At 45.9% G+C, this 23443-nt stretch overlaps 1 protein-coding gene across 7 annotated transcripts in view; it reads right to left on the reverse strand.

Moving 5' to 3' along the window:
* Positions 1 to 23443, reverse strand: part of MAST2 (microtubule associated serine/threonine kinase 2) — a 160836-nt gene that overhangs the window by 6892 nt on the left and 130501 nt on the right. For all 7 annotated transcript variants that reach the window (XM_036347546.1, XM_036347543.1, XM_036347548.1 and 4 more), the window contains 11 exons: positions 22223 to 22301; positions 20283 to 20437; positions 18136 to 18211; positions 15597 to 15806; positions 8895 to 8996; positions 6480 to 6612; positions 5638 to 5699; positions 5305 to 5390; positions 4674 to 4882; positions 3551 to 3689; positions 1007 to 1139 (listed from right to left, as the gene is read on the reverse strand). In XM_036347546.1, the coding sequence (XP_036203439.1) occupies positions 1007 to 1139; positions 3551 to 3689; positions 4674 to 4882; positions 5305 to 5390; positions 5638 to 5699; positions 6480 to 6612; positions 8895 to 8996; positions 15597 to 15806; positions 18136 to 18211; positions 20283 to 20437; positions 22223 to 22301 (1384 nt within the window). The remainder of the gene's footprint in view (positions 1 to 1006; positions 1140 to 3550; positions 3690 to 4673; positions 4883 to 5304; positions 5391 to 5637; positions 5700 to 6479; positions 6613 to 8894; positions 8997 to 15596; positions 15807 to 18135; positions 18212 to 20282; positions 20438 to 22222; positions 22302 to 23443) is intronic.

Genomic DNA, 23443 nt, shown 5'->3' on the forward strand with positions numbered 1-23443 from the left:
GGCCTGTCTTGTCCAGTCCTGATTGGCCAGACCCCAGCAACAAGCTAACCTACCAGTTGGAGCATCGGCCCCCTGGTGGTCAGTGCACATCATAGTGACTGGTCGAACGGTTGGACACTTAGCATATCAGGCTTTTATTATATAGGACTAGAGGCTGGGTGCATGACATTAGTGCACTGGAGGGGGAGAGGGGGTAGTCCCTCAGCTGGGCTTGCATCCTCTTGCAGTCTGGGACCCCTTGGCAGACATCCCCCGAGGGGTCCTTAGCGCTGCTGTGGAGGCAGGAAAGGTTCCCGCCACCGCCCTTGCGCCAGCTGTGAGCCCCGCTTCTGGCTGAGCACACTGACCACCAGGGAGCAGCTCCTACATTGAACATCTGCCCCCTGGTGGTCAGTTTGCATCATAGCGACTGGTTGTTCTGCCATTCGGTCGATTTGCATATTAGGGTTTTATTATACAGGACTAGAGGCCCGGTGCATGAAACTCATGCACTCGAGGTGTGGGGGGCATTCCTCAGCCTGGCCTGCGCCCTCTTGTAGTCCAGGAGCCCTTTGGGGATGTCTGACAGCCTAGGCCCGCTCCCCGCCTAGAGTGGGCCTAAGCCATCAGTTGGACATCTAGCATTGCTGCGTAGGTAAGAGAGGCTCCCACCACTGGTGCTGTGCTCGCCATCTGTGAGCCTGGCTCCGGGCTTCTGGCTGAGCGGTGCTCCCCCGTGGGAGTGCACTGACCACCAGGAGGCAGCTCTGGCATTGACCGTCTGCCCCCTGGTGGTCAGTGTGCATCATAACGACCGGTCGTTCTACAGTTCAGTTGATTTGCATATTAACCTTTCATTGTATAGGATAATTCTCTGGTCCACCCTATTTTCTAAATGTGTGATCTATCTTAATACTTCCCTGGAATCAAAAGATGAAAAAGATAGGAGTTCCCAGTCTTAAGCATACCCCATCTTTATTCTGAGGCCTGGAATTCAATCCCCAAAGTCTCAACCATCCTTCCTTACCTGCTTGTCCAGGAACTCCCGGGCATCCTTTTCAATGTGGCCCTCGTACAAGTTTGTTGTCAGACTCATGAGGCCAATTTTAGAAAGGCCAAAATCAGTGAGCTTGATATGCCCCATGGATGTAATCAGGAGGCTGGGAAACCAGAGAGACAGAGGATGGAGTTATTTCCTCATTTTCTAAAAGTGCTAACCTTACTATGTACCAAATTTCCCCGCTCAGGCTTCTAAGGGGCTCCTGTGGGACAGCAGGGTAGCTTCAGTGAGAAGACAGGGGCTTGGAAGGAATAAGAGCTCTGGCTTTGTGAGCACTGCATTTTGCACAAGCAACCTGCTCTTTGCCCATTCCCCCAACCCACTTCTGTTTGCTGCCTTCACTAGTCTTCCCTGCGGGCAGGTGTCAGCCAGCCGAGGAAAACTTTCTTCCACAGAGCGGTCAGCCTCATCCTTAGGCTGCAGCTATTCCCAGTCCTCTCTCCTCACCTGGTGGCTCTCAGCACCCCTGACTCAGAGGCACATACTCTTGTCCATGTCCAAGGTGGGTCTTAGAAAGAGGGTTGATTGGGAGAAATAGAAATCAGATCTCACAAAGAACTGTCTTTTTCCTCTCCTTTCACATATTCCACCTGAGCCGTCTCATTTTGTTTGAAGGCTGCTCCCGGCCATGCCTTTATTCTGATTCCCAAATCAGTATCTCTGGTCCTGACTTCTGAACTCCATGTCCATCGACTACCCAAATGTTTTACAGGCACCACACACTCAACCTGTCCAAACTAGTCATCTTCCCAACTGGCCCTCTTCTTGGTGAAAAGCAGTTTCTGTTACCTACTGAGCTCTGTGGTAAGTGCTTTATTGATTATTCATAAAAACACTAGTATTTTGGCTCCTGGAAGGTCTTACAGAATAACACAACAAACGTTGTTATTCCCATTTTAAAGAGGAGGAACAGAGGCTCAGAGAGGTTTAATTCAGAATCGAGTTCATGGCGTTAACGAGTGATCATCTGAACAAGGGCCTGTCTCATGTCAAAGCCACTTTCCACTCCGGAGGCTCCTCTCCACGCACAGTGCCGGGCTAGAACTCTGGACGACATCCCAGACTCCTGCTCTCTTGCTTCTTTCTGCACCCCCACCCCAACCTTGTCATTTCCCTTCTCCTCCCCAACATTATGCCTCTTACCCATCCTGACTGTTTAGGTGCAGGCATTGTTGTTTTGGCCTAATCTACTGCAGTGGTCTCACTATCTCTTTCCGCTGGCAGAGTGATTTTCCTAAACTAAACCCAAAGTCTGAATGTGTCATTTTATCACATCTTTGGTTCATAGGCCCTTCAAAGACCTCTAGGATCCTTTAAATAAAACCCAAACTTAACAAAAAGGCCCTTGAGGATCTAATTCCTGCCTATCTCTCTGGTCTTATCTCTTACTACTGACCAACCATACTGTACAACAAGCATGTCAAACTCAAAGGCTAACACGGGCCAAGTAAACAAGGTTTAAGTGTATGTGGGCCGCAAAAAAACAAAAGCTTCAATTTTCATAGAAACCTAGGTTTACTTTGATAGAGACATGCTGAATACAAAGGGCTGAAATAATGAGTAATCGTTAACATAAAATAATAGGACATTTTAATAAAAATTAATATTTTTTCTTGAACATTAACTTACCAGACACTGAATAACTGCACATATTAAGCATAACGCAAATCAACCTATTTTTCTTGTTCTCTGAAAGCAAAATATTTCCTGTTGTGCACACCAACCAGGTCAATACAAGACTAATAACGTGGCAAATATTTGCTGCCAGTATTAGTGGAGAAATGGTGCGTCTGCGCATAAGGGAAATGAGTGCAGCGTGATTATAGTAATCAGTCGTGAGCGAACGTTGTAGTTCGTTATTAGTAATTATGTATAACAGGATATTGTAAAAATTAAGTTACGAAATTTTCATTAAAATGTTTCTTACATACGGTATATTGGCTGGGCTGCAAAAATATTCATTGCGGTTTGCATGTGGCCCTCGGGCCGCAAGTTTGACATGCTTGCTGTACAACTTGTAGTTCCTGAATGGGTCACACTCTGTGCTTTTGCAAATCCCACTCCCCAGCTTTAGAGAGCTCTTCCCACCTTGTTCCAGTTGACTAATGCCTTCCGAGAAACAGCCTGTGCACGGATATTTCTGTCTTCCACTCTAGACCAGGGACCATTTTATAGCCCATAATATCATGCTGGCACAGAGCAGATATCAGCAAATGTCAGAACACTTGTGCAGCCATCTATCATATATGCTGATCCTTTTGTTCCTGCCTGGTTTTTTAGGTGGCACTCCTCAGTAACTCTTACATGTCACCAGAGCCTTACAATGCCCCTGCCAGACCTTGCTGGCGATGGTCTCTTATTGGAGTGGTCAGGGGACAGTGTACTGGGCATAGATGGATACCCACACGAGCAACCGTTCTGGTACAGATTCAAACATGCTCTGTCGACCTCCATTTATCTAGAGACCCAAGATGGGGAACTTGGAACTAGGGACCCAGAGAGTGGGCGTACTTGTCAGGCTTGAGGTCACGGTGCACGATGCCGTAGTTGTGCAAGTACTCCAGGGCCAGCACGGTTTCCGCAAAGTACAGACGCACCATGTCCACGGGCAGGGCCCCGATGTTCTTCAGCAGAGTGGCACAGTCTCCTCCTGCAACAAGGCGGCCGCCGTGAGGGAAGGACCCAGCTCTCTGCCCTCCGTAGTCTCAGGCTTACAGTCTCTAAGGCCCCAGGGTAGACAAACTCATGGGAGACCCTGGTGCTAGAGACTGTGACTCTAGCCTCCCTGCTGCTGGCATGGGTGGGAGACAGTGTGAAGGGAAGCAGGAGGGAAGGTGAATGGCCGTTTAGGCCATTGCCAGGCCAGAGAGAGAAGGAACCCAGGCCTCTATGCCTGTAAGTTGATTTGCAGAGATAGGACTACATTATTTTAGGATGAGAATCCTGTATACTGCAAACACATCTGGCCGAGACTTCAGCATTGTTCATTTCCTTCCTGATGGATGTCCTTTAATTTTTGAGTGAAATAACAGTGTAAACTCCCAGCATGCATCTACTAATTAAAAGGGGAGTTTTGTTCAGCGTCAACTTCAAGACTTAGGCAAAATATCTTTGGAAGCTGCAGACAGCAGTAAAAAGGGGAGAAGGAAGGCCACCGGCCATGAAGTTCTCCTGCTCATCCTGGAAGCAGTTTGTGTGACCTTAGGGGGCGTCCCTTTCACAAGCCATCAGCCAGGGCAATGGCTTTCCTGTCTTCTGAGGGTCCAGCTTCCAACCCTGGGCTGTTGCCACCTCTTGTTCCTGCCTGGTCTAGCAGGAGAGGCTGTGCAGGCTTTGGGATGCAAGATTCTAGAGCCGCCAGGCTGACACATCCTGTCCCAGAGTGCCTCTCATGCACCTGCCAGGGGCAGCCTCATGGTAGCTACTGCTGCAGAAGCCTCTTCCTGTGAGGGGCAGGGAGCTGTGTGCCCACCGTCGCCAAATGGGCTGAGATCCTAAGGCAGAAACCAATGTCACAGAGAGACTGAGAAGCTGGGCCGTGAAACTTTACCCCCAAGTAATCGATTGGTCCCAGCTCAGGGATGTCTCAGATTGTGCCTTTGGCCTCCATGCCAGGCCGCCTTTCCCCAAGTACCTTCAACATACTCCATCACCATGCAGAGGTGGCGCTTGGTCTCAAAGGAGCAGAACATGCTGACCACAAAGGGGTTCTCGGCAAAAGTCAGTATGTCACGCTCCACGAAGGCCTGCTGGATCTGGTTGCGTAGGATCAGGTTCTGCTTATTGATCTTCTTCATGGCGAAGCGCTGCCGGGTGGACTTGTGCCGCACCAGGAATACGGCCCTGGGAAACACAGCCCATTCAGTTCCCTCATGGGCCCTCAGCGCCTGAGCTGTGCTCTCCACCACCCAGAGTTGGGGTGGCCAAACTACCTGCTCTCACCTTATAAATGCCCAGAACGAAGGGCAGGGCTGTACTTATCCCTGAGAAGGAACTGGGCACTGTCCATAGAGATCTTCAATTTCCTAATTTACTAAGTCCTGGGGACACAGCTCAACCCTCCCCCAGAGCGCAGTGAGAGGAGTGGGAATCGCCTGGGAGAGGAACGGTGCTCAGATGTCAGAGGAAACGGAACTCTTGCCCCTCCGGGAGGCTTTCAGGAGAGGGTCCATCCCGAGGTATGTGGGCAGCATATACTTATAGAAGGAAGAGCCCAAGGGCTGGCTTAGCTGCAGCCCCCGCCACACCCTGACCCCTGCCTTTACCCATAGGCGCCATTGCTGATGAGCTTAATGGTTTCGAAGTCCTCTTCACAGGGTGCCTTTTTAGATGTCAAAGATGCCCCACGGCCCTGGAAGACAAGGGAACAGTCAACAGGCAGGCATGCTTCTCAGGGGCTCTATGTTTAGGGAAGCTTGGCTCCAGCACTGGCTCAGCTCTTAGCCCTGCTGCGGCCTCCTGCCCAGTCGCCTCTAGGAGCTGAATGACATCTTGGGCTGTGCACACAACCCTCACCCCCACCTCCAGATGTTCTAGTAATGAGAACTTTGCTTCACAGGGCCCGATCCAGGACTGGGGCAGGAGCACAGCATCTTTACCTCAACTGAATCATCGGTCTCCGGAGTATCAGGACTGTCATAGCTGCTCAACTGGGCCATTTCTAGAAACAAAGCAAGTGTGCATGGCACTGTTGCATCTTGGCAGTCCACACATCACATGGCAGGTACACGTAGGGAGGCACTTATGCTTTCAGCACCAGTCTGTGATGCAAACCTGGTCCTGCATCTCTCCTGGGTGTAGTAGCTTTTGAACTGGTTTGCCAGTAATACTGCCACTCCTATTTCTAGACGTCCAGTGCCATTTATAAGGCCTGGCAAATTCTATAAAGCTTCCCTCAAACTTGGGACAATTGTTGGAAAATAGGACCCAAAGCTGGGCTCAGTTCCCATCCTGCTGACCAAGGCGGCTCTGCCGGGTGGGGCTAGGAAGCAAGGAAGGCAGGACACCAGACCAGGGACATGGCAGCCCAGTTCAGCAGCTCAGTGGGAAGCCCTGAAGAATGGAGATCAGCTTCTGACAACCTGAGCTGGGACCACCCCAAAGATACAGAAGGATTTATAAGGTGGCAGCAAGAGAGGTCAGCATGCAGAGGAGGCGAGCGTTTTAGAAAATGTGACTGTGTTCCTTTTGTTGTTCTCTTTTGACCTCGGGCTCTAAATCCAAGCCAGCTGAGCCCACGGCAGTCCAGGTTGGCTCTATCGGGCAGACGTGAACAATTCTGAAGGAACCCTATGGCAGAGGACACAGGGTTCCTCCTATAGCCGAGTCCCCTGGTGCTGTGCCAGGTCCATGTCCAATCTAAGCCTCTTCTCCAGGTGGTTTCCCTGCTCTTATAGCTGGTTGGCTGTGGCCTCTCTGAAGCTACCAGCAGCATGCTTACCCTCCAGGGGATCCCGCGTGAGGCCCAGCTGGCTAACAATGTAGCGGGGAATGTCACATTTAATCCCTTGTCCCTCTTTGGCATGGCCCTCAGCTGCTTCCAACAGGTGGTAGAACTCTTCAGGGTCAAACTCCTGTACCAGGGGAGAGAGGTAGTCAGTGGTGAGAGCCACAAGTGGAGGCTGTTGGCCTCTCGGATTTTACAGCCTACAACCAGCAAGGAATGCACAAGACCTTCCCGTGGTGATGGGGCACCCTGACCCCTGAATCCCAGAAACATCATGACTCAGGGATCAGGAGAATGAGGACAACACAGTCTTACAGGGCACTTCAAGATTAGATACTCTAAGCATAAGCTGTCTCTCCAGCAATAAGAACCAGAGCTATTGCTTTCAAAAGGGCTCAGCCTGTTCACTTGGTCTGAAAGCCTTCCACCAGCCAGATGGCACCATCAGGTGTGTACATGCACCCAGTCCACAGGAGCAGTCCTGGCACACTCTGTTATGGCTCACAGCCCTGGTGGTGCATGCGTGCCTTTAGCTCAAGCATGTCAAACTCGCGGCCGGCGGGCCACAGGCCTCGTTTATTTATTTCTGAGTAATATTCCATAGATTTACTCCTAAGAAAGATTTATTTAAATGAGGCATATGGCCTGCGGGCTGCGAGTTTGACATGCTTGCCTTTAACTATTTACGGAGTACCTCCTATGTGCTAGGAGCTAAAGAGCCATGTGGATCAGAGCGCAGCAGTCCTTGTCTGCATGGAGCATGTAATAAGGGGGGGTCCTATTTACTAAATGCCTAGCTAAACTCTCATAACACTTCTGACCTCGGTGAGGAAATGCAGGCTCACAGAGATGCACTGACTTATTCATGGTCACAGAGGTGGGAAGGAACACAATACCAGCATTCAAACTCAGGCCTGACTCCGACCCGTTTACCCATGGACTCCATGTTCTCGAAGGAGAGGCCTTCTGCTTCACCACAGCCCCAGCCTCCACTGCTTGTACTTATGGTCTCATTATTTTAGAGAACTATAGCATTATCTATCTAGATATAATGTGAGCCAGACCTGGAAGTCCTTTAAATTTTATATTCTTCCTCAGTCCCTGTAGTCAGAATGTGTCTCTCATAAATCCCCTTCTGTGTTCTCCTGTCACTGTCCTAGTTCAGGCCACTCCTGTCTCTCACATGAATTGCTTTAAGTGACTGCAATCTCTGGCTCATTCTGCCCTCTCTTCTAATTCACTATCCATGTTGCAGCCAGAGTAATCTTTCTTAGGAGTAAATCTATGGAATAGTACTCAGAAGTAAACAGGAACAAATTATTGACACATGCAACCACATGTATGAATCTCAGAAAAATTATGCTGAGTGAAAGAAGTCAGAACATACTCTATAATTTCATTTATATGAAACTATACAAAAGGCAAACTTATCCATAGTGAAGGAGAGCAGATAAGTGGTTGCCTGGAAGGGGGGGAAGGGACTGACTGCAAAGGGGCAAGAGGGAACTTGCTGAGGTGAAAGAAATGCTCTTGATCTCACCTGTGGCAGTGACTATCCAGGCTAAGCCTCACTGAACTGTATACTCAAAAGGGATATGTTCTAGTATATATAAACTATACCTCTATTGACGTGGTTTAAAAACTAAATCTGACTGTCACATTCTTACTAAAACTTTCTGATCGTTTCAAGTGGCAAACTCATCACTCCACGTGATCGTGTATGGACTCCTTCCAGGTTAATCCCTAACCAATTCTTCAAACACACAGGGTGCTCCATGTCCCTTACCTGGCCAACGCCATCCTATTCAAGTTGCTGAATAAGCGTCATGCTGCCCAGGGAGCTTTCACTGACTGCCCATCCCCAGGACTGGAGCACCTCTTCCCCATGTTCCTGCTGTGCCTCTTGCTCACCTCAGCTGCAACATTTCTTGTAGTATCATCATTATTATTTACATGTCTCCAGGCCTTATACTAAGGCACTAAAAGACTAAGTCTAACTGCACTCCAGAGGAAGCCTCTTAGGGTCAGGGACTCTGCTGGCTTTATATCTGTATCTCCAGTTTCTAGCATGAAGGTGCTCAGTAAAGCATCGAATGATTAAACGCAGGACTCAACTTGTGCAAACAAAACTGGTCTGTGCTCCTCAGCCCTCAGGCCCCCACTTACTCAGGGCATGTTCAATGTGGGGATGGGCCAGACTAGTACCTCTCCCGGCCACACCCCTCAGGACCACCTAGTTTTTCTCACAAGAACTCGTTTGGCCCCCCACTGTTTGCATATCATGTTGAAATAAGGACTTCAGCAGCAGAAATGGCAGTGGGTGCCACTAGTTTTGCTGATAGCAGAATATTCCTCCATAGCCTCACTCCCACCTCTCCAATCCCCACGGACCATTCCCAGTCCACTCACCAGGCATTCCAGGAGGCGAGCTGGGCGGGCAATGATAATCATCAGCTTTTTCACCAGCTGCATCACAAAAGCCACTTCTGAACTCTCTGAGCGCTCATGAGCCTGTAGAGAAGACAAAGGTTGCTTAAGCAAGCCACTGGCCCAGTGTGGTTGAGCTAAGCAGGACTGGGCTGGACAGAGCTATACTACAGGGAGAAACAATATGGTGGTATGGAGAGCTCTGCAAAGTGAAGAACCAGTGAAGGCACGTGGGCTGGGAGAGGGAACAGGCTGCTAATTGGAACCACGTGAGCTTTAGAATCCTACGCGAATCCTATGCCACACAGACACACTGCTTTACCTGCTCCTCTACCAACAAGCTTCACTTACCCTCCAGACGCCAGTTTAACCCTTTGAGTGCCAACCAATATCCTAGGAACTATGCTAAAATTGCCAAGGCATTTTTGCTGATTTTACAGCAGTTTAGGAAAAAAATTATGACTCGCAAGTAAATGAAGTTACATATTCAAAAACTTAAGGAAACCTTTACTACATTTGTTTTCATCTTTGATATATATTGTTTGCTGATTGTATTATAAAATACTAGTAGAGAAAAAATTTGAACAAAACATATAATGTTAAAATAAAATTAATGTTGACTTCGAATACATGAATGAACTACTAGCATCTAATAGTGACACTGCAGGAGGAGCGCGATTGGGCTCCCCGGCACTAGGGGTTAAGGGGCAACTCTCAACGGAGCCTTCACTAATGTTCACTTCCCACCCCGGACTGTCAGGAATAGAGAGACTTCCAAGCAGGAGACTGATGGGACCAGATAGGTGTTTTATTTATTTTTTAATTATTATTTGGATATTTTTCCCCACTGATTTTTAGAGTGGAAGGGAGGGAGGTGGGGGAGAAAGAGAATCACCCATGTGAGAAAAACACATTGATTGGCTGCCTCCCGCATGCACCCTGACCGGGCCAGGGATCGAACCTGGAACCCAGGTATGTGTCCTTGACTAGAAATTGAACCTGTGACTCTTTGATGCATGGGCCAACACTCTAGCCACACTAGCCAGGGCCAGATAGGTGTTTTATTATTTTTAAAAAATATATTTTTTTATTGATTTCAGAGAGGAAGGGAGAGGGAGAGAGACAAAAACATCAATGATGAGAGAGATTCACTGATTAGCTGCCTCCTGCACATCCCACACTGGGGATCGAGCCTGCAACCTGGGCATGTGCCCTGACCGGGAATCAAACTGTGACCTCTGGGTTCATAGGTCGACGCTCAACCACTGAGCCACACTGCCTGGGCCAGACAGATATTTTAGAAAGGCCATTCTGCCTAGATTGTGAATGACGCACTAAAGTGGGAAAACTTGAAAGCAGGAAAATGCATTAACAAACTACTGCAATAATGCAGATGAGAAAGGCATAAATCCAGGCAGTAAAAATGGAAAGAAATGGACAGATTGGGGCCATTTCATCTATCATTTTAGAGGTAGATGACTGAGTAGACTTGAGAGTGGATGAGCAGGAACAAACAGTAACTGAAATTATAATTTTAGAGAAATTTTAGTGAACTCACAAATGAAATACAAAATATAAGAAGATGAGCAGTTTGGTGAGGATAGGTAGAGAATATATTAATTACATTTGGTTTTAGAGAAACAGCAGGCAGGTGAAAAATTAAGTTCTGTTTTGGACTCGCAGAGTTTGCAGTGCCTATAACAGGTACTTTCTTGGATTTTTGCTCAGCCCAGGAGCCTTTCTTTCTTATGGAAACTGTTCTGCCTTCTAAAAGCCACATTTGTATTATGTGGTTTCACCTCCCCCTCCACATCCAATAGCTGGCCTACGTAGATTAGTTTCCTAGAAATTTAAAAATGGATGAAAGACAACTGTTACTATTGGTGTGGCAGAACTATGCAATCTACTCTTGAGTGAAAAGGGTAGGCCACACCTACCAAAGAGTTAAGAGAATAGACACACAGAGAAAACCAGAGATGAGAGAGAAGGAATGCTTCCTGGGCGTTCAGAGGTTCTGGTTTATAGTTCTGTCCCTTCCAAAGGCCTAGCTGCATTTCATTCTTCAATTCTCCAAGACCCACCCTTTTTATAATTAGTTTCCCTTTCCTGCTTCAAGTCCTGAATTGGCTTTCTGTTACTTGTAACTGAATACTAACCAACCTGGAAAATCAAAGTGGAGGAATCCCATAGTCAGTGGCGACACTGATCTGGAGCTCAGGAGAAGAGGGAGGGAAGCGGTCTCAGGTGGGAGTCCACGGCATGTGGGTGACAACAGAAGACATGGAGTGGGAGAGTGAGAAGAAGAAAGGAGAAGGAGGAGAATGGATGCTCAGGATAGGCAGAAAAGGAACTTGTGAAGCGGCAGCAAGACTGGAGAGAACAGAGTCATGACAACCAGGGGAAAAGATTAAGGAGAGGTAGTCACGGCATAAAGTTCTGTAGAGAGACGAAGAAAGATGAGGCCTGAAGAGGTCATAGGATTTGGCAATGGGCCAATTAGTTCCTTGGTGACTTTTGCCTGAAACAGTTTTAGTGGAATGGTGGGAAGGGCAAGTAGAAGGTAGAAGATTTAGCAGTGAATGGGTTGTAAGGAAGAAAAATGAGGACCATTTGAAAAAAATTGGCTATGAAATGAAAAGAGAGGCCAGGCACTTGGTAAAAATCTTGTTTATTCTTTTAAGAGTTAGCCCAGCCCTGACTGATTTGGCTCAGTGGATAGAGCATTGGCCTGCGGACTCGGGGGGTCCCGGGTTCGATTCCCGTCAAGGGCATGTACCTCGGTTGCAGGCACATCCCTAGTGGGGGATGTGCAGGAGGCAGCTGATCCATGTTTCTCTCTCATCAATGTTTCTAACTCTCTATCCCTCTCCCTTCCTCTCTGTAAAAAAATCAATAAAATATATATTAAAAAAAAAAAAAAAGATAGCCCAAATGTCAACTCTATGAAGCTTCTTCCAAGTCCCCTGTCCTGCCAATCCCCTCCCCAGCACAAAAGAACAGAAGTAACTGCTTTCTTTTCTATGTTCTCCCAGATGTTTGCTCTTACCACATGGTACTATCATGTTATCTATAATTAGTTGTGTCTCTACAGCAAGCATGTCAAATTCAAAGGCTAACACGGGCCAAATAAACAAGGTTTAAGTTTATGTGGGCCACAAAAAAACAAAAGCTTCAATTTTCATAGAAATGTAGGTTCAATTTGATAGAGACATGCTGAATAAAAAGGGCTGAAATAAATGAGTAATCGTTAACATAAAATAGAACATTTTAATAAAAATATTTTTTCTTGAACATTAATTTACCAGACACTGAATAACTACACAAATTAATAAGTGTAACGCAAATACACAAATTTTTCTTGTTCTCCAAAAGTGAAATATTTCTTGTTGCGCACATCAAACAAGTTAATACAAGACTAATGATGTGGCGATTGGCTGCTAAAATATCCGCTGCTAGTATTCGTGGATAGAAATGTTGCGCCTGCGCATAAGGGAAACGACTGCAACACAATTATAGTACTCAGTCATGAGTGAACATTGTAGTTCGTTATTAGTAACTAGAGACCCAGAGCACTAAAATTTGTGCACTCAGGGGGGTCCGTCAGCCAGGCCTGTGCCCTCTCACAGTCTGGGACCCCTCGAGGGATGTCCACCTGCTGGCTTAGGCCCGCTCCCTGGGGGATGGGCCTAAGCTGGCAGACATCCCTCTGGCAGCCCGGGAGCCCTCGGGGAATGTCCACTTGCCAGCGGGGAGCAGGCCTAAGCTGCAGTCGGACATCCTTAGCTTTGCTGAGGAGGCAGGAGAGGCTCCTGCCACCACCGCTGTGCTGGCAGCCGTCAGCCTGGCTTGTGGCTGAGCAAAGCTCCCTTTGTGGGAGCACACTAACCACCAGGGGGCAGCTCCTGCATTGAGCATCTGCCCCCTGGTGGTCAGTGTGTGTCATAGTGACCAGTCATTCCCAGTCGTTCTGCTGTTAGGGTCAATTTGCATATTAACCTTTTATTATATAGGATTATGTATAACAGGATATTGTAAAAATTAAGTTATGAAAAAATTTTAAAAACTTTTCTTACATACCGTTATATTGGCTGGGCTGCAAAAATATTTGTTGTGGGCCACATGCGGCCTGCAGGCCTCGAGTTTGACATGCTTGCTCTACAGCTATACTGTAGGGTCTTATGAATAGAAAGGCTGTCTTTTTTTCTTCCCTCAAATGCTAAGCCTAGCATAGTGCTTCTTACATAGCAGGTTTTAGTCAATGTTTGTTAACTAAGTGTATGAAAATCTATGACCTTAAGCTCTGGAATATTACAAACTTGGGTTTGTGGTCTAGCTCTGCTACTTAACCCTTTAAAGCTTTAGTTTCCTCATCTGTAGATTTAGAGAATAATAATAGTCCTCTCCTTGCAGTACTGTTGTGAAGATTAAGTTGAATAATGGAGATAATGTAGTGTCCAGCATGGATTAAGTGTTCTATAAATGACAGTAATTTTTATTATTTTAAATCTAAATCTTATCATGTCATTTTTCAATTTAAAACCAGTGATTCCCCATTGCCTTTATGTTAAACTCTAAGCTCCTCACAAGGCTGCTGCCTCGCTACCCCAGGTATAACTCTTCAAATTCTTCCACAACTCTGCCCTGCAGGTACCCTTCACTTTAGTCATGCCAGACTACTTTATCTGCAGTTCCTGGAATGTACTAAGTTCCTTTACACCTCTGAGAGGTTGTTTATAATGAACTCCTACTTAATCATCAAGATTCAACTCTTTCTGAATTCTCCATGTAGCATCACTACAACCTCCTCTGTGCTCAGAACTGACCTTTATTTAGTGTTCACCAATCACACTTACTACCATAAACACAAGTGAGATAATTCCATGGAGCACTCAATGTAGCGGCTGGCACACAGTACGTTCAATAAATTATAGCTGTTATTTTTACTGTAAGTACGTGTTGATGGGTCTATAACCCCAGTCACCAGCAAATTCCTTCTAGAACCTGCACAAAACTTTTTCTGCATTCTCGGGGTCCAGCACATTAGGGAACAGATGATGCACTAGCTCTAGTTTTAGGGCTCTTTCTACTGCACATAAAACTGATGCCCCGGGTCAATGAGTCTGAGAAAATGCTGGAAGGTTTTGGGCAGGGCTCTGACTGTAGCATGTCAGATCAACCATAGATGTACAAGCAACCTTGGAAGTCACGCTAAGTTGATCCTTTACCTGATGCCTCAAATCCCTGATTCCTATCTACTACTGGAGGACTGTTAGGAAGTTATTCTTGAACATAAACAAATAGCTGCCAATAGTTTTCTAAGGTCATATTTATACAATCTTAAATTTAAGTATTCTTTTGAAATCAGGAAAAAATATTTTTGTAGAAGGAAGTACTTCCTCATCTATTAAATCAGAACCTTTCTCACTATAACTCTCGCTCACTGGGCTAGTACGTCTTTTTTTTAAAAAATATTTTTATTAATTTTAGAGAGGAAGGGAGAAGGAGAGATAGAAACATCAATGATGAGAGAGAATCATAGATCAGCTGCCTCCTGCACGCCCCCTACTGGGGATCGAGCCCGCAACCTAGGCATGTGCCCTTGGCCAGAATCAAACCTGGGACCCTTCAGTCTGTAGGCCGACACTCTATCCACTGAACCAAACCGGCTAGGGCTGGGCAAGTACGTCTTTAGGGGACACAGAATAATGTGCTACCTCTTATATGTGAGAAATCTTCCAATATTTCACAGCAATAATCATGATCATCTTTAGTCATCCTTTCTCTAGATTCAACTGTTTCCTACATTTAAAAAAAAATTCCCTGCTCCTAATTTCTAGACTAATACACTGAAGTCCTGTTTGATCTTTATTCCTGGGTTCTTAGCTCAGTTGGTACTACACCAGATCAAGGTCATGGGTCTAGACTGGGAAATACTCTACTGACATGAAGAGCCCGGAGGACACAGGCACATCTCCTCTCGCTGAAACTGTACGAATGGTGTAATATGGGGCAACTGTGAACTGGGTGGGAAGGCACCTGCCCACCTTATTGAAAGGCGATAGGAAAGCAAACATGGAGCAGTGGTTAAGAACTCAGTGTCTCCTCTGGTCTTGACCACCTCTGGATTACTTTAGGTGCCCCCCGCTGCCCCACCTCCCGACTTCACACTAGAGAAGATCAGGTCTCTAAACACTTAAGTCTCCACTAAAGAACTTTTCACCAGGCAAGTAGAATGTCAGCAAATAGACACACCCACAGTGCGAGCCATGGGCCTGCTTTCCCTTGGCTAAGGAGAAACAGTCTGAAGGCTCTACTTACACCAGTATTTCTGCTAGAAGAGAGCTGCCTATAGCCATCTGGGCTGCTTTTTGGCTTTGAGTTACAAAATCTCCTAGTCAGATACTTATGAATACTACCAATGTTGGAGTCTCGGGCAGAGTAATGGGAATTAGAAAAAGAAAGGACACTGAGATCTTCTGATACCAAAAGGCTTCCTCAGTAATGCAGGGCACCGAGGAGGAACCTAAGTCCATCAGCACCACACCTGGAGGTGGGGCCTGCCACTTGCAAGGAGGTGGCAAGCAGGCTGAGAAGACTGAGATCTAAGGCTTTAACCTTAGCTTGGGACACCTAATCCACTACCACATGGACGATTCACCAGAGTTCCAGCACAAGGACACTCACATCTTGCAGAAGTTTCTCTAAATTCTCTTGAAGTTCGTAGAAGTACTGTGATGTAATGAGGCCACTCCGAGATTTATCCAGGCAGTCTCGGGCCATCTCAATCACTTGGTGATGAATAAAGCTCAAGGCTCCATCTGCCAAGGGCAACACGCTGTCTGGAGTGTTGGAGGAAATGAACTCTGCTAGGCGCTCTTCCATCTGTGCAGTGGCCTGGGAATAAAAATAGGAAAAGTGACACTTCCCTTCTAATTCTAGCTCAGCTGGAGGTAAGCCTGAAGGACCCGATAATAGTCTATGTGGTTCTGGTTTCCTGATGTTGTATTTGGGGCACCTGATGACTGGAGACATGAGAACATCACCTTCAAGACAAGTCAAAACATTATGATCAAGTTCTTCTCTCACCTGACTTTGTCCACCTCCCCCCATTCCTTGGTGGGCATGCTCTTTTGTTCTAAGGACACTGCATTGCTTACTGTCCTCCTCCTTTATTTTGCTGTTTCATGCCTCCTTTATTTATACTGTTCCCTGTGTGTAGCTGTTTCACCCTGCCTGGCAAACTGCTATTACTCCTTCTAATCTCATTGCAAGCATCATCTCTCCTCTGGGAAGTTTTTTATTCCTTCAGGCAAACTAAGGTTTCCTTTCCTTTGTGCTTCCATAGGACCTCTCAACTATATAAATTTAGTGATTGGACTTTGATGGTTTCTAAACCTTCTTCTGAATTGGGAACTCCTTCAAGTCAGAGAAAGTTTGATTTATCACTTGATCTTAGGACCCAGCTGAGCCAAGCAGATGTTCAGAGAATTTACTGAAGAGTGAGCCTGCTCACAGACAGATTCCTAGCAGAACAGAATGGGATTCTGGCTCAGAAGCCTCTTGGGGACCTTGAACAGTCATGTCAAAATGACAAATACACATCAGTTAACAAGTTTCTAGCTGCCTATCTAGGACTTGGCCTTTGTTCCTTTGCCACCAGATGGCGATTTCTGATTTCCAGTGTGTGTTTAGGGGTGTGTGTGTGTAAACACATATATAAGTATATATACACATATATGTATATATATGTGTGTGTGTGTGTGTATATATATATATATATGTATTATGTGTGTGGAGAGAAAGTAAAAGAAGTGGGGAGGGAGGGGAGGGAGGAGGGGAGAAAAAATGGGAAGGAATTTTAACACATTTTCTCTAACAAAACAGTTCACCTTACATGACTGACTCGGAGACATGCACATGAAACACAAACATGCAACGCTAGAATGACAACACAACACCGAGTATATGAGGAGGAGACATGAGAGGCATTTCTAACACTACACACTCCCAAACTTCTTTAGAAAAGACCAAGCATCGCAAAACGATTTCCTACCTGCTCATTTTGCCCCTCTTCTTTGCTCTTATTCTCCAGAGCTAGACAACATGGACTACAGGGCACAGAGCAGCAGAGAAGCAATAGCTAACACTTACTGAGTGCTCAATATGTCCTGGGCACAGGTGGGAAAGAATGTTCATTAATTTTCCTAAACTCCCTATGAGTGCTCCCCGTGTACGTCAAGAGGGAAAGCACAGGAGCTTCACGCCTTTCCCTAGGCCACCATGTGTGTCCAGGAGGTTGTACCCGAGTCTAGAAAAGGACACTTTCTAGAGGAGCGGGAAACCACAAACTGCAGACCAGGGTCCTCAAACTACGGCCCGCGGGCCACATGCAAATACAAATATTGTATTTGTTCCTGTTTTGTTTTTTTACTCCAAAATAAGATATGTGCAGTGTGCATAGGAATTTGTTCATAGTTTTTTTTTTAAACTATAGTTCGGCCCTCCAACGGTCTGAGGGACAGTGAACTGGCCCCCTGTTTAAAAAGTTTGAGGACCCCTGCTGCAGACCCTAGATACAGACAAACAGGTAGACCCAGGAAGGTCTAAAAAGAGGATGAAGGAGGCTGAGGACACCCGCTCCCCACCGTCATGGCCCAGGAGCCTACGTCAGTGCCCTGGTCTCATTAGAAGAGGGCCCCTCATTAGAAGGCCAGGTCAGAGTATATAGGCATGTGGTGTTCAAAAAGAAATGCAAATGGGAAGCAAGGTCCTAGTTCCACATACAGGGAGGTTTATGGCCAATGCAGAGTTGTGAAGACCAGTTCTCAACTATCTCAGGATAATAACCAACTTTCCTCCGTTAGCATTTTCCTACTTGAAAATACAAGTGCAAATCTGAGTAAGCAACTCTGAGATCTCCCACATTCCTGCTCCCTCTGGCCAACTTCCCCCAACCAGCACACCTGTCTGTGCATTCTCTGGTGCCCGGCAATGAGGGGCTGCTCATGAAATCTGCATGAACAAAGGTGTTTCCTAAGCTCATAGTCCTCTGCGCCTTCCTCTTCCCGAGCAGTCTGGTATCCTACTCCTCCTGGTGCCTTTCTGCTCTTCTCGATACCTCTGGAGACAGCACTCCATCCCTCACCATCATCTTTCCACTGGGGATGGCTGTAGTTAGCCATCCTCAGAGGCATCACCAGTCTCCTTTAAAATGGATCCTTACCTTGGGGAATCTTTCTTTGTATACATGATTCATCATTATTATTTCACTGTCAAAGGAAACTGGGGACCGTCCAGGACTAAATAAGAAAGAAACAATTGTGTTACTTTAGTGTCATAGAACTTTTGAGAAAAAAGATGGTCATCCCAGAACCCTGCCCTCCCACTATCCCCAATACTCACACACCCCCACCTTAATGATTGCCGAGTTCCAGGGCCTTCCTTAATCCTGAAGTTGCTAGTACACCTTGTTCAGCTAAAAATGATACCATCTGGAGCTAGACTACCTTCCTGTAAGAAGACTGGCTTTTACAAGACCTCTGCCAGGGCCTGAAAAGCCCTGCAAAGGAGGAGACCAATCCTGAGTCTACTGGTGGCTTTCCTAGGGTGACCTCCCCCAGAACAGGACTCTCTGGGTCTTCTTCACTTTAGCCAGTGAAATCAGGTATACCCAGCATGTTCTAGGAATCAAATAAAATCACACCACCACCAAAACAACCAGAGGAAGACAGCGTATACCTATATCTTCTTCCAAACAAGCCGCAGCCAATAGGGCTAACAATGGCTCTGACCTGGGGGATGAATGAGGCCAATCCAGTCTACAGCGAATTACAGGCCTGGGTCACCTAAATCTTCCCCTTCGGCCCATGTGTGGTTACATCCCCTTAAAGGATTTCAAAGGTAGAGGCACACAATTGAATGGATATTTGGGTAGTGCCCAGTTTGGTGCCCCTGGCATGTGATCCAAGCTGCGCTAGGTTTAACATTGTTCCTTTATGCCTTTTTTCCCTGAAGTGGGCCATGGTCTGCCTGCTGTATTGGTGCACATTACCAAGTATTTTAAGCAGTTACTACCACAATATTTTGAATTTAATTTAAAAAGGTCCGCTGCTTGCATCTATGGACGCTTATGGCATACAAATGGTTAAGAGTAACACAGCAGGTTATTTCCCTGAGACGCTACAGTCCTCTCAATCTCAAATGGCCTAAAAGGTACCCTTTACTCTGTGTGGATTGTGGAGAGCACCAAGTTTCTGGTGTTTCTCTGTGTGAGACAAAGAAAGGCACTGGGATCCACACGCCACATTCACTAATTTGTATTTTTGATCTTTTGCATTACAGTCCTAGCCAACCGCATCAATCCCTGAACTTGAACCAGTCTGTGGTCTGGCTCAGCTCACTCACTAATGCTCAAGTGCCACTATTACCTGCTCGGACTCTTCCTGGGAGGCACTGCTCCTCTGGGCCCCACCCTGAACACGTTAGCCGATCTGTTATTTCCCAGAGACCTTGGGAAGCTGAGCTCAGTCATTAAAGTCATGTTTATTTTCACACAATACAATATACAGATGATGTATTATAGAACTGCACACTTAAAACCTACATAATTTCATTAACTGTCACCGCAATAAATTTAATAGAAATTTTTAAAAAGCCATGTTCATTTTAATTTACACATTTTCCTTAACCTGAAATTTTGAGAAGAGCCAATTAATCTAAGGAATTCACAGAGAAGTCAGCTGTTAAGGTTTAGTTTGATGAGCTTAGGTCATCCAGGGAAATGAGATAAGAGTCAGAAGAACATTTAACTCTGCTTCTGAAATTGGCTTCATCCCTGAGTCAGCCACAGTGTCTTCAGCACAGTGTTTTCTCAGCTGGCTTAGCTCATAAACTATGATCTCTGGGATCTACATCCAGGTTACCATCAGAATGGACATCACTCTCCTTTTACTGAATGGACTCTAAAGTATATTTCTACTGCTACTTTTAAAGGGAGTAACAGGTGGACCACTTGGAAGCATCATCAGGTACCTCCTGGGGTGGCGAACTGAGCTGTAGCCAAAGCCAAAAAAGCTTGAGCTTCACTTCACGTTGGTCTGTGGATGTGCTAAACCAGGGGTTGACAGACTATGGTCCAAAGACCAATTCTGGCCCACTGCCTGTTTCTGTAAACGAAGTTTACATAATGTCCGAGGATATGTTCATACGACGAAAGCAGATTTAAATAGCTGCCATACAGAGTGTATGGCCTGCAAAGCCTAAATGATTTACTCTCTTGCCCTTCATAGAATAAGGTTGCTGGCTCCTTATGCTGGGCAAACTAGCTGAGCTCCACAGGTTCTGGGACTCAGTGAGTAGAGCACCCCTCACCTGAGGCTGCGAGAACGGGGCCGCATGGCTGGGGACTGCCTTCCCTCCTCATCTGGCACACTCTCTGTGCTGAAATGCTTCGTCAAAAAGTGAAGCTCATCGGCTGTAGGCTGGAAAGGCAACTGGTGCAGCTTTTCCTGCGAGGAGCATGATGACTAGAGGGGAAGATTAAGAAATAGCATTAAAGACATGTCCAAGGGCAGTCCAGGAACGAAGAAGAACTGAAAAAGGTCAGGACTTCCCAGTCAATGTAAACCCAAAGTCAATCCAAAGTAAGCCTTCTTTCCATTGCTCCCTTCAGCCTCCACTGTTCATGATCCCAATCATCTCGACCCCTTCAGGCTCTCAGTCCTGAGAAAGCTAAGACATTAGGGTGCTTCCCAAGCCTTGCAGATTTGAACCTAGATGATCATGTGACATGCACTGTAACTACCTAGAGGGCCTCTTTAGGTGGAAAAAGCAGATTCTTCTGTCCTGGCCAGTGTGGCTTGTTGATTGCACCAAAAGGCTGCTGGTTGGACATAAATTGATGTTTCTCTCTCTGTCTCTCTGTCTCTCCCTTCTTCTCTCTCTAAAAATCAATTTTAAAAATATCTTAGGTAGACGGGAAGAGAACCAAAGAACTTATTACATATATGCCTCACCAGTGGACAAAGACAATAGTGTGGTGAAGGCATGGGGTGGGGCAGGGGCTGGGAGGAGAGGGGCTAAGTGGGGAGAAATTGGGGGACATCTGTAATACTGTCAACAATAAAAAATAAAATTAGAAAAGCAGAAAGAAACTTTTTTTTTAAGAAGCAGATTATTCTGCATGGAACCTTTGCCCTCAATGAAGCTTTTGGCTAGTTGGAATGGCAAGTAAAATAATAAATCATGTCTTTCTGGCTTAGGAAATTTGTATGTCCAGGCTAAAAATGATATCCCCTTAAGTTTTCTTCCCACAACCTTGGGAGAGCCCTTGGAATGGTTCAGCAATGTTATCCAGAGGACAACTGGCTTTGCTGAGGCTGTGAAGGCTGTGCCCAGACTCTAGGGCAGTGATGGCGAACCTTTTGAGCTCGGCGTGTCAGCATTTTGAAAAAACCTAACTTAACTCTGGTGCCGTGTCACATATAGAAATTTTTTGATATTTGCAACCATAGTAAAACAAAGACTTATATTTTTGAAATTTATTTTATATATTTAAATGCCACTTAACAAAGAAAAATCAACCAAAAAAATGAGTTCGCGTGTCACCTCTGACACACGTGTCATAGGTTCACCATCACTGCTTTAGGGATACCAGTAGGCAAAAAAAATCCATCAGGGGAGAAAATGACTTTTAGGTCTAGGTTACTTTTAGATTTCTAAAAGATTAGACTTGACCTGAAAACAAGTAAGAATTCTAAACACTGGCCCTGGTCAGTGTGGCTGGAGCATTGTCCTGTACACCAAAAGGTGGCAGGTTTGATTCCCATCAGGGCACATTTGGGAGGCAACCAGCCAATCAATGTTTCTCTCTCCTCTCTCTCTCCCTCCCTCCCTCCCTTTCTCTAAAAAAAATAAAAATAAAAAAGAATTCTAAACATTGCCCAATGACTGAGACTGCAAACAAGAGCCCACTGCCAATGACAATAGACCACTGAGAGAGGGAGCTGCTACCCTAAGCATTCTACAGATGGAGCCCTTCTCTGATTCCACCAGGAATAACTGATGCCCAGAGAGCATGCTGGCTAATTCTTTCCAAATGTATTTTTATTTTTAAGTGGATCTGGCTATGGCTATAAAGGGCCAGTGGCCCGCTGCCCCACTCAACCTCATCCCTGAGCAGCTTCTTTGTGTTTGGCTTTGGAGGAAAAGTTGAGAACTGCTTTGCAACGCTGTAGGGACAGACAGCCATAACCAGTAGGGAAGTATTACCTAAGGGTGAAGGAGGTACGGCCACAAATTTGGCTACTTACTGAGACAGTAGAACTAGGAGTGTTGGTTCCATAGCCTGAAGAAGGTAAAGAGGCCAAAGACCAGCGCCGTCCATCAGTCCTATGTAAGAAAATACTATTAGGCAGTTTCTACAGGACCCTACGCTGAGCCTAGGACTTGACTGTCTTTCCATCAGCATTGTCTTTGGCAGTTGGTCCACTTCCCTTGTCTCAAAACAGCACTGCTTAGTCCAGATATGCTTTCATGTCTCTCTCTTACGAGGGCCTATTGTGTGTTTTCCGCTGCAAAGACGGACATCTCTACTAAAAAGAGTTAATGTCTTTGATTAATCTGATAACAGATGAGAACATCTGTTATGCAATACTGTCATTTTGGAATAAAAATCCTTAAACTCTCAACTTACTCACTTTTAGAGAAGCAATGACAGGACACCAGCTAAAGGCATCATCACAAGGAGAGAAATGCCACTGAAATGCAGTTATTTTCTCTTTTGAAGGCTCCATGTGAAGGCCTCTTTGGTCTTCCCCAGGCCATTGGGTTGACAACCAAAAAGAAGTGGACTACTAGCTGGGTATCAGTATGAATCAATCAATGGCTAAGTGTCAAAGGCTACCTAGGATCAGTGAGACTCACAAAACCAGTCTTTGAGAATGTTTGCCAAAGAGTGACAGTAACTTATGAATCAGGAGTGAGGTGGCATAGCCTTGGCTATACATGTGGTTTTGGGGGCAGGCTTCCTGCTGCTCTGGGGAGGATGCACCCGTACGCTCTCATCATAGAGAACCAGTTATGTGTTTTGCTGTTAAAAAAAAAAAAAAAAAAGAAAAGAAAGAAATGTCAAGCAGGTATCTGGCCTACAGCTTCTATAACAAGAAAAAATGATTCTTTCCTGGACTGTGGATGTGCTATAACACAAGTGTTCTTTCTTATGGAGCTTGGAGTGTATAGTCTGCTCTGGTTGAAGTGGAAGAAAAACTTCTTTGCTACTATCCACAGAACGTTAGGACATTAGCAATGGAGGGCCGTTAGAAGTTAAGTTCAATAACCTCAATCTTCAAAGAAAACACTAAGACCCAGATATCTGGGTAATTTGTTCCAGGCCTCACAGTTACGGGAGAGGTGGGGAGGGAGAGGAAGAAAAAAGGAATCAATATTGCTAGGGCTTCTTTTGCAGCCCTCCTCCCCATCCCCACCAATACCTAGCAGCCTTTTCTATTATGTTCTTTAAGGGAACAGCCCAG

This window comes from Myotis myotis, unplaced genomic scaffold, assembly GCF_014108235.1.
Source record: "Myotis myotis isolate mMyoMyo1 unplaced genomic scaffold, mMyoMyo1.p scaffold_m19_p_2, whole genome shotgun sequence".
In the NCBI taxonomy this organism is placed as follows: Eukaryota; Metazoa; Chordata; class Mammalia; order Chiroptera; family Vespertilionidae; genus Myotis; species Myotis myotis.